This window comes from Diplotaxodon limnothrissa, linkage group LG5 (genome assembly GCF_057381915.1).
Source record: "Diplotaxodon limnothrissa isolate DT_005_m linkage group LG5, D_limnothrissa_male_GT1.1, whole genome shotgun sequence".
NCBI classification, from domain to species: Eukaryota; Metazoa; Chordata; class Actinopteri; order Cichliformes; family Cichlidae; genus Diplotaxodon; species Diplotaxodon limnothrissa.
Window position 1 is genome coordinate 29,376,600 of NC_140600.1, and position 12,370 is coordinate 29,388,969.

The 12,370-nt window shown below is 39.0% G+C and overlaps 1 protein-coding gene across 1 annotated transcript in view; it reads right to left on the minus strand.

Moving 5' to 3' along the window:
* ptprt (protein tyrosine phosphatase receptor type T) overlaps positions 1–12,370 on the minus strand; it is a 317,310-nt gene that overhangs the window by 95,429 nt on the left and 209,511 nt on the right. The window contains exon 17 of the mRNA XM_085353386.1: positions 6,880–7,015. Coding sequence (XP_085209512.1) covers positions 6,880–7,015 — 136 coding nt within the window. The remainder of the gene's footprint in view (positions 1–6,879; positions 7,016–12,370) is intronic.

Here is a 12,370-nt window from a genome sequence, read left to right on the forward strand (position 1 = left end):
GTGTAGTCAAATACAGTGGGGCAAAAAAGTATTTAGTCAGCCACCGATTGTGCAAGTTCCCCCACTTAAAATGATGACAGAGGTCAGTAATTTGCACCAGAGGTACACTTCAACTGTGAGAGACAGAATGTGAAAAAAAAAATCCATGAATCCACATGGTAGGATTTGTAAAGAATTTATTCGTAAATCAGGGTGGAAAATAAGTATTTGGTCAATAACAAAAATACAACTCAATACTTTGTAACATAACCTTTGTTGGCAATAACAGAGGTCAAACGTTTACTATAGGTCTTTACCAGGTTTGCACACACAGTAGCTGGTATTTTGGCCCATTCCTCCATGCAGAGCTTCTCGAGAGCAGTGATGTTTTGGGGCTGTCGCCGAGCAACACGGACTTTCAACTCCCGCCACAGATTTTCTATGGGGTTGAGGTCTGGAGACTGGCTAGGCCACTCCAGGACTTTCAAATGCTTCTTACGGAGCCACTCCTTTGTTGCCCGGGTGGTGTGTTTTGGATCATTGTCATGTTGGAAGACCCAGCCTCGTTTCATCTTCAAAGTTCTCACTGATGGAAGGAGGTTTTGGCTCAAAATCTCACGATACATGGCCCCATTCATTCTGTCCTTAACACGGATCAGTCGTCCTGTCCCCTTGGCAGAAAAACAGCCCCATAGCATGATGTTTCCACCCCCATGCTTCACAGTAGGTATGGTGTTCTTGGGATGCAACTCAGTATTCTTCTTCCTCCAAACACGACGAGTTGAGTTTATACCAAAAAGTTCTACTTTGGTTTCATCTGACCACATGACATTCTCCCAATCCTCTGCTGTATCATCCATGTGCTCTCTGGCAAACTTCAGACGGGCCTGGACATGCACTGGCTTCAGCAGCGGAACACGTCTGGCACTGCGGGATTTGATTCCCTGCCGTTGTAGTGTGTTACTGATGGTGACCTTTGTTACTTTGGTCCCAGCTCTCTGCAGGTCATTCACCAGGTCCCCCCGTGTGGTTCTGGGATCTTTGCTCACCGTTCTCATGATCATTTTGACCCCACGGGATGAGATCTTGCGTGGAGCCCCAGATCGTGGGAGATTATCAGTGGTCTTGTATGTCTTCCATTTTCTGATGATTGCTCCCACAGTTGATTTTTTCACACCAAGCTGCTTGCCTATTGTAGATTCACTCTTCCCAGTCTGGTGCAGGTCTACAATACTTTTCCTGGTGTCCTTCGAAAGCTCTTTGGTCTTGGCCATGGCGGAGTTTGGAGTCTGACTGTTTGAGGCTGTGGACAGGTGTCTTTTATACAGATGATGAGTTCAAAGAGGTGCCATTCATACAGGTAACGAGTGGGGGACAGAAAAGCTTCTTACAGAAGACCTTACAGGTCTGTGAGAGCCAGAGATTTTCCTTGTTTGAGGTGACTAAATACTTATTTTCCACCCTAATTTACGAATAAATTCTTTACAAATCCTACCATGTGAATTCATGGATTTTTTTTCCACATTCTGTCTCTCACAGTTGAAGTGTACCATTGGTGCAAATTACTGACCTCTGTCATCATTTTAAGTGGGGGAAGTTGCACAATCGGTGGCTGACTAAATACTTTTTTGCCCCACTGTATGAGGATTCTATAAAAACATCTCATCTCTAGGATTTCAGATTTTCTTTCTGTGTAATGGATGCATAAACAAAGCTCCAGTAGTAGGTTTTTTTTTAGACAAACAGACAGAAACAATTGCATATATGACTTTAACTTAGAGTTTGTGCACTTCTACATATGTGTATAGTATTTACTTAAAGTTATACACCGTGGTAAAACCATGAAACAGACAAGGGTTAATAACTTCAGTAAATTTGCTTGTTTGCCTGACTAAACTCACTTCTGTGTTCCTTCTTTTTAGATGTTTATATAATTAGTTTTTATTTAGAATGAGAATTTAATTCACACCTCCTTTTAAAGTTGTTGTGGGCATGAAAGGCGTATGAAAGCTTCAGATAAAATACAATCACAAAAGGCAGTTATTGAGCCAGAATTTGAAATAGCTTGGATAAAAGGAAAAAAGGGGTGAAATAAGTTTAACATATTTTCCATCAATTTGCAGTTCCAAAGATGTCACCTTTTCTCAATTACTTTGTTTAGGTCTGCTTCTCTGGCATTACAAAAAGAAATCAGCCGGTGTACAGGGAGCTTCTGCAACATTAATTATTCATTGATTCTCCTCTTAACCTTTCTATGAAAAGTGTGTCTTCTGGTGCTGGTTCTTTGAGCCCTCAGGGCTACCTGGCTGTAGAAACACTGAATCCCCATTAAGCCTTCAGCCTTGTTCAGTGTTATTCACTTTCACATACATTATCAGCAACATGTCCTGGCTTTCTTCAGAAAATAAAGTCCATTTGGAACACATGTAAAAGTGGTCTAAAAGATTAATTGGACAGCTATGAGCGTACTTCCCAACAAAGTTTTGGTGCAGAGTAATTTATGAGGTTTAAAAGGCATGTAAAACACTTTCTGTTTAAAAAAAATCTGCCACTGGGACTGGCTGAAGTATGCAGTGTAAAATATAGATGATCCCAGATATATGGTAAAACCATCACTGTCTGAATCCATTCAGTTGGACTCATGTTATCGATTGTTTTTCTTTCTTGTGTCTCCATGACTCCCCACTATGTCTTGGTACAATTTAATAATTTCCCTTTTCTCACGTTTTTCCTATCTTGATATGTACTCCATGATTTCATTTGACATATATGTGCCCTTTAATTCTGACTGATGGCCTCGGTCAGCTCCGGTTCACGAGAAGCATCCCAACTGCTCCTTCTTTTCTCTATCTTTTTCTCTACAGTGTCATTGCTTTTTTTGTCTATATCTACTGTTGCAATGTTTGCCCTCTAATTGGCTTTTTATGTATATTATGCCCCCCACCCCCCCAGTCTGGTTAGCATCTCATTAGCATATCCACTTGACCCCAGGGTTAACCAGTGCTGCCTGGTTTTCAATTACCATATTCCTTCCAATCTTATACATTTGTCCCTTCCTTCTGTTACTCTCATCCTTTCCCACTTTTATTTTGTTTAACTTCTATATTCCCCATTTGTGCCTTCTTCTGATTTCTCCACCTTTACCTTTTTTGTTATATAATGTATTATCCTCCTTTGGCTCTACTGGATTTGTAATCCTCTTATTTGGTATATTTTCTGTTAGCCTGGGTTAGCCTCTAATTAGCATTTCAAACTGACCCAGTGCCCTGCCTGACTTTATATTTTTGCCTGAGTACTCTTTTGCTTGCTTAAAATGGTTACAACGTTATATTTGACTAGCAATAAGGTATCTGCCAGTTTTCCCTCAGGGCATTTTTATCTGTTCATCAAGCTTAATGTTCAAAATTCAACAGCTGTTCAATAGTAACAGGTTATGAACAATTCTTTAATTTAGCAAATGCAAGTTGAGAGCATCCTTGTTGCATTTAGACAATATTTTGTCCTTTTTCTCTCTCTCTCTGTGGAACAGTATGATTTTACATGACATTGTGCTTGATTCAAGCTTTTTGCTAACTAATGTTTTTAGTCTAAGGAGCTTGGAAAGAAAAACACCTGGACTTCTTTAAGTTTCCTTGAAGATGTTTCACCTCTGATCCGAGAAGCTTCTTCAGTTCTAAGCACAATTGATGGAGAATCCCAGATTTTAAGCCCTATGGGAGTGTCCCCAAGAGGGTCATGGACCCCCTATTGATCCTCTACCTAATCACACGAGCCAAAGTGTGAAAATGGGTGTGGGTCACTATCAGCCAAGGTTTTAGGTGAACTCATTTTGAGACCATGCCCCACCATATCATGTGACTTACTGAGATCAAATGACCCTAGATATGAGTGAGCACTGAGGCATCTGGGACGGGATCTCAAAACTGAATTATAGATTGCAGACAGCTGGTGTTGTAAGACAGCCCCTCTGTTCAAAGATGGTCTTCCACGACCCTCTTAGGAACATTCCCAATAGGGCTTAAAAATCTGGGACTCTCCATCGATTGCTCTTAGATCTGAAGAAGCTAGAGGTGAAGTGTCTTCAAGAAAGTCAAAGAAGTCCAGGCTCTTTTAATTCCAAGCTCCTTAGACTACTATGACCTGGATGGCTGAGAAGCTTCACAGACAACAAATAATTTTAGTTTTACACAAGCAAGTAATCTACCTGAGAACCTGACCTTGTTCAGTGCTATGGTATTTCATTTTAGTGGATGTTTGGTCGATATTAAAACACAACTTTTTATTTTAGGAATGGAGACAGTACAGATTTGTAAAGCATCAAACAATCTCCAGTAGCTATATATTCCTTCCAAACACAGTATTACGTTTTGTAAAGAAAAAAAGAAAATCTCAGTTTTTAATGTCTAAAACAGAAGGACCAAGTGAACATATTGTCTAAATGTATTTCATCACACTCCCGTGCAGCGTTTAGTTTTGAAGTGTACGCAGTTTATAATAAATACTGATAATTACTGATCTCTTAACGCACTATAAAGTGGTTACTGGAATGCATTTGCAAGTGTGTCATTATTTTCTAATTTGACTGGTAACAGAAAATAATCCTCACACTATTTAGTTTTTTCTCTAATTTTGCTGCCAAGTTAATGTATGTTTTAAAGCAAAACCAACTTTTTGGGAAAATAAAAAACAACCTGTGACACAAAAATCACAAATGTAAAAGCAATATGAAGGATATGAAGGTTAGAGAGGAATGGGATAATTGATGGAACAGTATAGAAAACTAGAGAAAGTAACAGAAAGAAAGGCTGGTGATGGTGCAAGCCAGTGTGCAAGTAAACAACGATACAGAAAGCTTTTTATATCTGCTAAATGGGTTATATAATACAGTTTTATATACACTCAACAAAAATATAAACGCAACACCTTTGTTACTGCTCCCATTCCCCATGGGATGGACGTAGAGACCTAAAATTCATTCCAGATACACAATATAACCATCCCTCCCAAACAGTGGTCACAAATCAGTCCAAATGTGTGGTAGTGGGCACATCTGCTATATTGAGATAACCCATCCCACCTCACAGGTGTGCCACATCAGGATGCTGATCTGACATCATGAGTAGTGCACAGGTGTACCTCAGACTGCCCACAACAAAAGGCCACCCTGGAATGTGCAGTTTTTTGCGCTATTGGGGGTCTGGGGACCCAGAACCGGTCAGTATCTGGTGTGACCACCATTTGCCTCATGCAGTGCAACACATCGTCGCATGGAGTCTATCAGATTGTCAATTGTGGCCTGTGGAATGTTGGTCCACTCCACTTCAATGGCTGTGCGAGGTTGTTGGATATTCGTGGGAACTGGTACACGCTGTCGTATACGCCGGTCAAGCACATCCCGAACATGCTCAATGGGTGACATGTCCGGTGAGTATGCTGGCCATGCAAGAACTGGGACATTCTCAGCTGCCATCTGCCCTGAACAATGTGAACCATGATTCATCCGTGAAGCGCACACCTCTCCAACGTGCCAGACGCCATCGAATGTGAGCATTTGCCCACACAAGTCTGTTACGGCGACGAGCTGGAGTCAGGTCAAGACCCCGATGAGGACGACGGGCATGCAGTTGAGCGTCCCTGAGACGGTTTCTGACAGTTTGTGCAGAAGTTGTTTGGTTGTGCAAACCAATTGTTCCAGCAGCTGTCTGGGTGGCTGGTCTCAGACGATCTTGGAGGTGAACCTGCTGGATGTGGAGGTCCTGGGCTGGTGTGGTTACACGAGGTCTGCGGTTGTGAGGCCGGTTGGATGTGCTGCCATATTCTCTGAAATGCCTGTGGAGACGGCTTATAGTTGAGAAATGAACATTCAATGCACAGGCGACAGATCTGGTTGACATTCCTGCTGTCAGCATGCCAATTGCACGCTCCCTCATTGCTTGTGGCATCTGTGGCATTTTGCTGTGAGACAAAACTGCACATTCCAGGGTGGCCTTTTGTTGTGGGCAGTCTGAGGTACACCTGTGCACTACTCATGATGTCAGATCAGCATCCTGATGTGGCACACCTGTGAGGTGGGATGGATTATCTCAATATAGCAGATGTGCCCACTACCACACATTTGGACTGATTTGTGACCACTGTTTGGGAGGGATGGTTATATTGTGTATTTGGAATGAATTTTAGGTCTCTACGTCCATCCCATGGGGAATGGGAGCAGTAACAAAGGTGTTGCGTTTATATTTTTGTTGAGTGTATATATATAAGTCTCTGGGGAATAGTATAATTCTCATTTATTTGTCTTTAAGGATTATAAGATTAAATATGTCGCCAGGTTTAATACAAAATTTTGACCTTTTATATCGCCAGAAGAAATGTCTATAAATCTGTAGGTTTTGCGGATATGTTTTTAACCTGAAATGTTTGTTAAAAATTTTAAATCTTAGACTTTTTTTGTTGTTGTTGCAAGAAACAAAACCTAAAGGGGAAAAAAACATTGTAAATTCTGATTCAGTTTTATTTCTAAATGTGGTCAAATCTCTTTAACTGAACATATTTTTTTCTTGATAGATCATTAGGGTCAAATTAATCTGTCACTCCCTGCACACTTAAAACTATCCACCTGCGTATATATGCTAATGAGGACACTTGAAACTTAAGAATACAGCCTATGCATTAACCTCGCTTTCTTTTAGTTTACTAATTTGCATTAAAGGTGCATTACTATAAACATAAAACTGCAGTGCTACTTACTAGTATATAACAAACTACACACTGCCTTGTCTAAGGGTTAAGATAATGGCACTGAAGTAACAAAAAAATGTGTTAATAATGACTCATTGTGAAAATGCTATATTTAATACCTTTAAGCTGCTACTCTGTCCTGTTGGTTAGTTCAATACCTACCTGCGTTTGAAGGTGAGAACAACTCCAAGAAGGATGATGATGAACATAAGAATCCCAGCAATCACGCCAGCCATTTTAACTGTGCTGTCCACCTGTTTCTCTGGCTCCATAGCATCAGAGTCCTGCGTTGATGCACCTAAAAGCACACATATGCACACACAAACAAACAGGTATGCAGATAGTCACATTGGTAGGGAACCTTAAACATATTTGCTTGGCATATACATTCACACAGAAATGCTAATGTGCGGATGGACATATTCATTTGCATACAGCATTGGAAGTTCAATACGGTGAGCAGGTTTTGCAGGCACACACATTCACTCACACCATTGTGGTCAGAAGTTTACACAAACTCATCATGAGTCGTCGATTAATCATTTGGGGCTATTATTCTTTGAACTGTTCATTTTTTAAATTTTCCTCATGTTTGTATAGCTTTAATGTTTTCTTTAAGGTCCCTTGGAGCAATTTCTAAATAACTGCAGATAATAAGTTCACCAGTTTAAGCATCTATATGGAAGAAAAAGTTATTTAGATGTGCCACTACTTTGCCAAGGTGCGGAAAAAGACACAGCTGTCTTGGAAATCAGTTAAGATGTTCAGAAACAGCACAGGAATCAAGGTTCAAACCAGCCATGAAAAACTGCTCAGATGTCACAACCCACAGTGAAGCTAGTCACTCTGTTGGATGGACTGAGAGACTGTTGACCAAGAAATAAGCCCCTGTTCAAAAATTGAGACATTCAAGCTCAATTGAAATTTGTAGCCAACACAAACAAGCCAATTGTCTTCTGGAGAAACATTTTTTGTCAGATAAGATTGCACTGTTGTCAATAATGAAAGAGGTATTTTTTGGAGGCTTTCAACCCTAATAACACTTTACCAGTTGTCATGCAAGGTGGTGGTAGCATTATGCTCTTGAGTGGTTTTGCCTCATGATGAGTGTATGTAAACCTCTGACCACTACTAGATCTATATGTATACAAAGACATCTTTATTGATGGACCCATATATCTAGATATAAAATGTGTACACAGTCGTACATATGCTCAAAGACAAAACATATATATGTTGGCAATGAAGGAATACTGGAAACACTGTATCCCAAGGTGAAGATAAATTCTTAACACTGCATCCACATTAAAAGAGAATATAACCCATAAAATCATGGTAACAAAACACAAAAACAAAAAAGTAATAGGCATTGGATGAAATGTGATCATTTTTGTTCAAAAATGAAAATTTAAAGGAGAAATTTGAAATTTAGCATTATTTGACAATATTAGACAAGAATTTGTAATGACAAAGCTCACACTAAAATGTGTGAATTTTCAGTATGTCATTTTGAAAGCAAACATTATTTTCACAAATGTTTATATTTCATTTTAGAACAAAATGATTAGACATACTTTGAGTGATAACTGTTAAAAGGCTTTGTGTTCTTAAAAAGTAATAAGTGATAAACAATGGCATACAACCATACACAGTGTAATGAAGATGACAAACAGTGGATGAAGAAAGCATTTCATTGGCAAAAAAGTGGTGCTTCATGAACTGTTAATAATCAATAACTAATTACTCTCAAATTTACTACCCTTTCTGAGTGTTTGACAGTCTCTTTCAAATGTAATGCAGTTTTAAATTTAGTAATGCCTCTTACAGGTAAATATATAAAGCCAAAGAATAAAGGGAAATATAGTAGGGGTGCAACGATACACAAAATTCACGGTTCGGTTCGGTTCGATACTTTGGTGTCACGGTTCGATATTTTTTCGATACAAAAAAATGTTCATGCCTTTTTAATTTGTCATTTATTAAAATTATAAATATATATTTTAACTCAAAAGTACAGTTTTTAAATTTAACCCTAACCCTTGTGCGTGTTTTTTATTTTGACAGCGAATGCGCACCTGCGGACCACTTATGTGCACCCCTGGTTATTTAGCTCGTCATATTGCAGCCACAGAAATTCTTTTGTCCATGAAACCATAAAGCTGCACTTTCTTTTTGCCTTATAGTCTGATTTGTCATAACTTCTCCGTTTTGTGGTAAGCTTTTCTTTGGCTGTCACTTCTTCACCCTGACCTGTCTTATTTGGCTCAGCAGAACTAAAATATATATACTGCTACTTTTACACACGGACTCACATAAGCTCAGCGATTCTCTGCGCGATCAACCTCTCACATGCTTAAGCTTGCTGCGGGAGATTTCACTTGTCATGTTTGCATAGTAAGCTAACGATTAATAAGACGATGTCTTTTTTTTTTTTTTTTAATTCATATTTTTATTAAGGTTTCAAAAGCAGGCATTCACAGTATGTACATCATGTAAGCATTCTTCATACTTAGGTTATCTGCCTTAAATACTGAAATAGTATTTTAATTTACATCCAAGTCATAAGGGAAGAATACTTACAACGATAGAAGTAATTGAAACCATCACATAATCCGAAAATCAAAAAACAAAAAACAAAACTAACAAACCTAAGAAAAGAGAAAAAAAAAACAAAAACAAAAAAAAAAAAACACGGATGTGTTGGTATGGGGTGATCCTATAAATATATATACATACATCATAATTATTGGTTTGTAATAGTAAAATCTGGCCTATGAGGCGTGATATATTTAACCCAGTTTTCCCAATATGATGTAAATTTCTCCAGCTTGTGGTTAACAGAAGCTGTTATCTTTTCCATGTTATAAATTTCCATTGTGATTTCCATCCATGTACTTATGTTTGGGCTCTCTGGGGATAACCATTTTCTGGTGATATTCTTTTTACAGGCCACCAATAAAATATTTATTAAATGTTTATCATATTTAGGCCATTCCTGAGGTATATATCCAAAGAACATAGTCTTACTCTCGAGAGGTATTTCACGTTTAAAGATATCCTGTAAGGCATTATGTATTTCTCTCCAATAATCCCTCAAGATTGAGCAGTCCCAGAAAATATGGTAATGATTTGCACTTTGATTTCCACAGTTCCTCCAACAAGCAGGGGGGTTATCATCATAATGAGACTTCTGAGAAGGTGTTATAAAGTATCTAATTAGGCACTTCCAGCCAAATTCCCTCCACTTTTGTGAGCTGGTACACATCCACTGATATCTCCATATTGCCGTCCATTCTTCCTCTAATATTTTTATCCCTCCTTCCTTCTCCCATTTTGTTCTAATATATGAAGTCGAATGTGGTTTCAAATAAGACGATGTCAGAGGAATTGGTGCACAAATTATCATCACTCACAGATCAGTGCTGTCATTGCAAAGTGAAAGCAAAGAAACAAGCGCAAATTCAAACGCGATTTCAATATGTCACATATTGACAGTGGCTCACCGATGCCAATGACATAATTACCCAGCTACATTTCTGAAAGAATGCAAAAGCATTGACATATATTTTTCCTACAATAGCCCGACGGGCAGGGCAGAGAGATTTTTGTAGCCCGACTGGAAAGATCGCTAGCTCCAGGACGTCGGGCTAGCGATTTTGCAAGCCCTGTATCTGATTGAGGAATCACTCATCTTTGGAAAAGAGAGTTTATTACAGAGAAATGGCTCTTTCCAAAATAAAAGCTATACTATCCGCTTCTTCTGGGCTATATTCTCAGCAGCATAAGGAGAATCACGTGCTAACAGCTGTCTAAATGACTCGGCTAAAGTTAGTAGCATGCTTGCTTTTTTTTGTCTGCTTCCACTTGTCTTTGCACTAGGATGATGTCGGCGTAAATGTGCAGTCATATTCGTTGTGTTCCCACTAGTGCTTTCAGGTTAATCTCGTTGAAATGACCTTAACGCCACAACACGGCAAATCTCCGTTAACGAGCTACCGCCGATCGCCTCGTGCATGGGGCTAGACGGCCAACACGTTAACGAGCTAACTGCGCTAACACACTAGTTCCCACCCATGTAATTGAGCATTGCATGGCACATCCAACATACTGTTTTACTTTAGTCCATGACTCGCTTACCTTCAGGGTCATACGTCACATGAAAACCAAAATAATTCCAAACGCCAGATCTGAATGAGGGTGGGGGAGGTCCATCTTGCAAGGAGAGCTTAACTTCTGTCTCGCTAGCTTGCCCTGTGCTCTTCCTCCTGACTATGCTGTCTGTGTTGAGCGCTCAGTGGATCTGCGCTCGACAGTGCAGCCTAGGCGGAGTAGTCGAACGCAGATTCACTGAGCGCTCAACACAGACAGCATCGTCAGAAGGAAAGTTGATAAAATAAATTACAAATGTTGTATTGTTCATACATATGCGTACCGAACCGAAAGCACTGTATCGAACGGTTCAGTATCGATACGAATATCGTTGCACCCCTAAAATATAGGTGAAGAATAGTGGAATAACGTTTTAAAGAAAATTGTTTTTCTTAAACCATTACTGACTTCATTTCAAAGGACAAAAACAGTCAAAGGACAATGCACAAATGTGTAAGTCAGTAAACGACATCCAGGTTCATGGTCCAGAAATGTACATAGAAAACACAGTACAGACTGGATTTGCATCACTTTGAGTTACGTAAGGATTAAATAATTTGGCAAATTATGGGGAAACAAATGGGGAAACTTGGGGAAGGGGGATAAATGGTTTGTGTATATTGTTGATTTTACTAAACAAGAAAACATATTCAAATATATAAAGCGCTGATATATAAAGCCAAATAAAATATATAATTTTTATAATAAAAGAATGGTATGTAATATGAGTTACAGCTTAACCATAGTTTCCATTAATGATAATACCACTGAATCTGATCAACACTGATGTCACAGAAGGTCACAGAGAGGCCAATGAAGTGTGTTAAAGGCATATAAAGAAAATTTCTTCTGATGTTTCATTCATATATATGAAATTTATATCTAGAATTTATTTTGTAAAATGTTTTCAAATACCGTCTGTGCTGAACCACAGAAATATCTAAAAAAAAAAAAAAAAACTGCTTAGTGTTTTTGGTCTGTCCTTTAAGACAGTGACACAAATGCACTCTCATTGTCAGTGCTTTTCTCAACTGGTAACTGGTTGCTAAAAATTATAAAAGTCAAAGATAAGTTCCTAGGATATTTTGTATAGAAACCAAAAGGTAACTGTCAATAACTTTCAACAGACTGAATGTCAAAAGGTAAAATCAGACATAAAACAAAGGACTGGTAAAATGTATTACTTAAAAACTGACAGTTCATAATAAAAAATACACTGGAAAGACAAAGACAAGAATCCCCAAGCTTGTGATCGTGCACATGAATGCCCCTGTCCTCGTGGAGACATATGCCAAACAGATTCTTGTTATAACCTTGATAGACAAAGACAGCCGATTAATAAAGTAATACTGCTGCGTAGGAGTTCAGTTTAATCCCCCGTCTCTCTCATCTTCGCCCCCTCTGCAATAACAACACAAGGTTGGCAGTGGAATGCACTGAGCTAACGGCTTAAGCACCTAACCTTGGCACACTCAGTAATAGCTGCTGCAGTCCTCAATTGCCG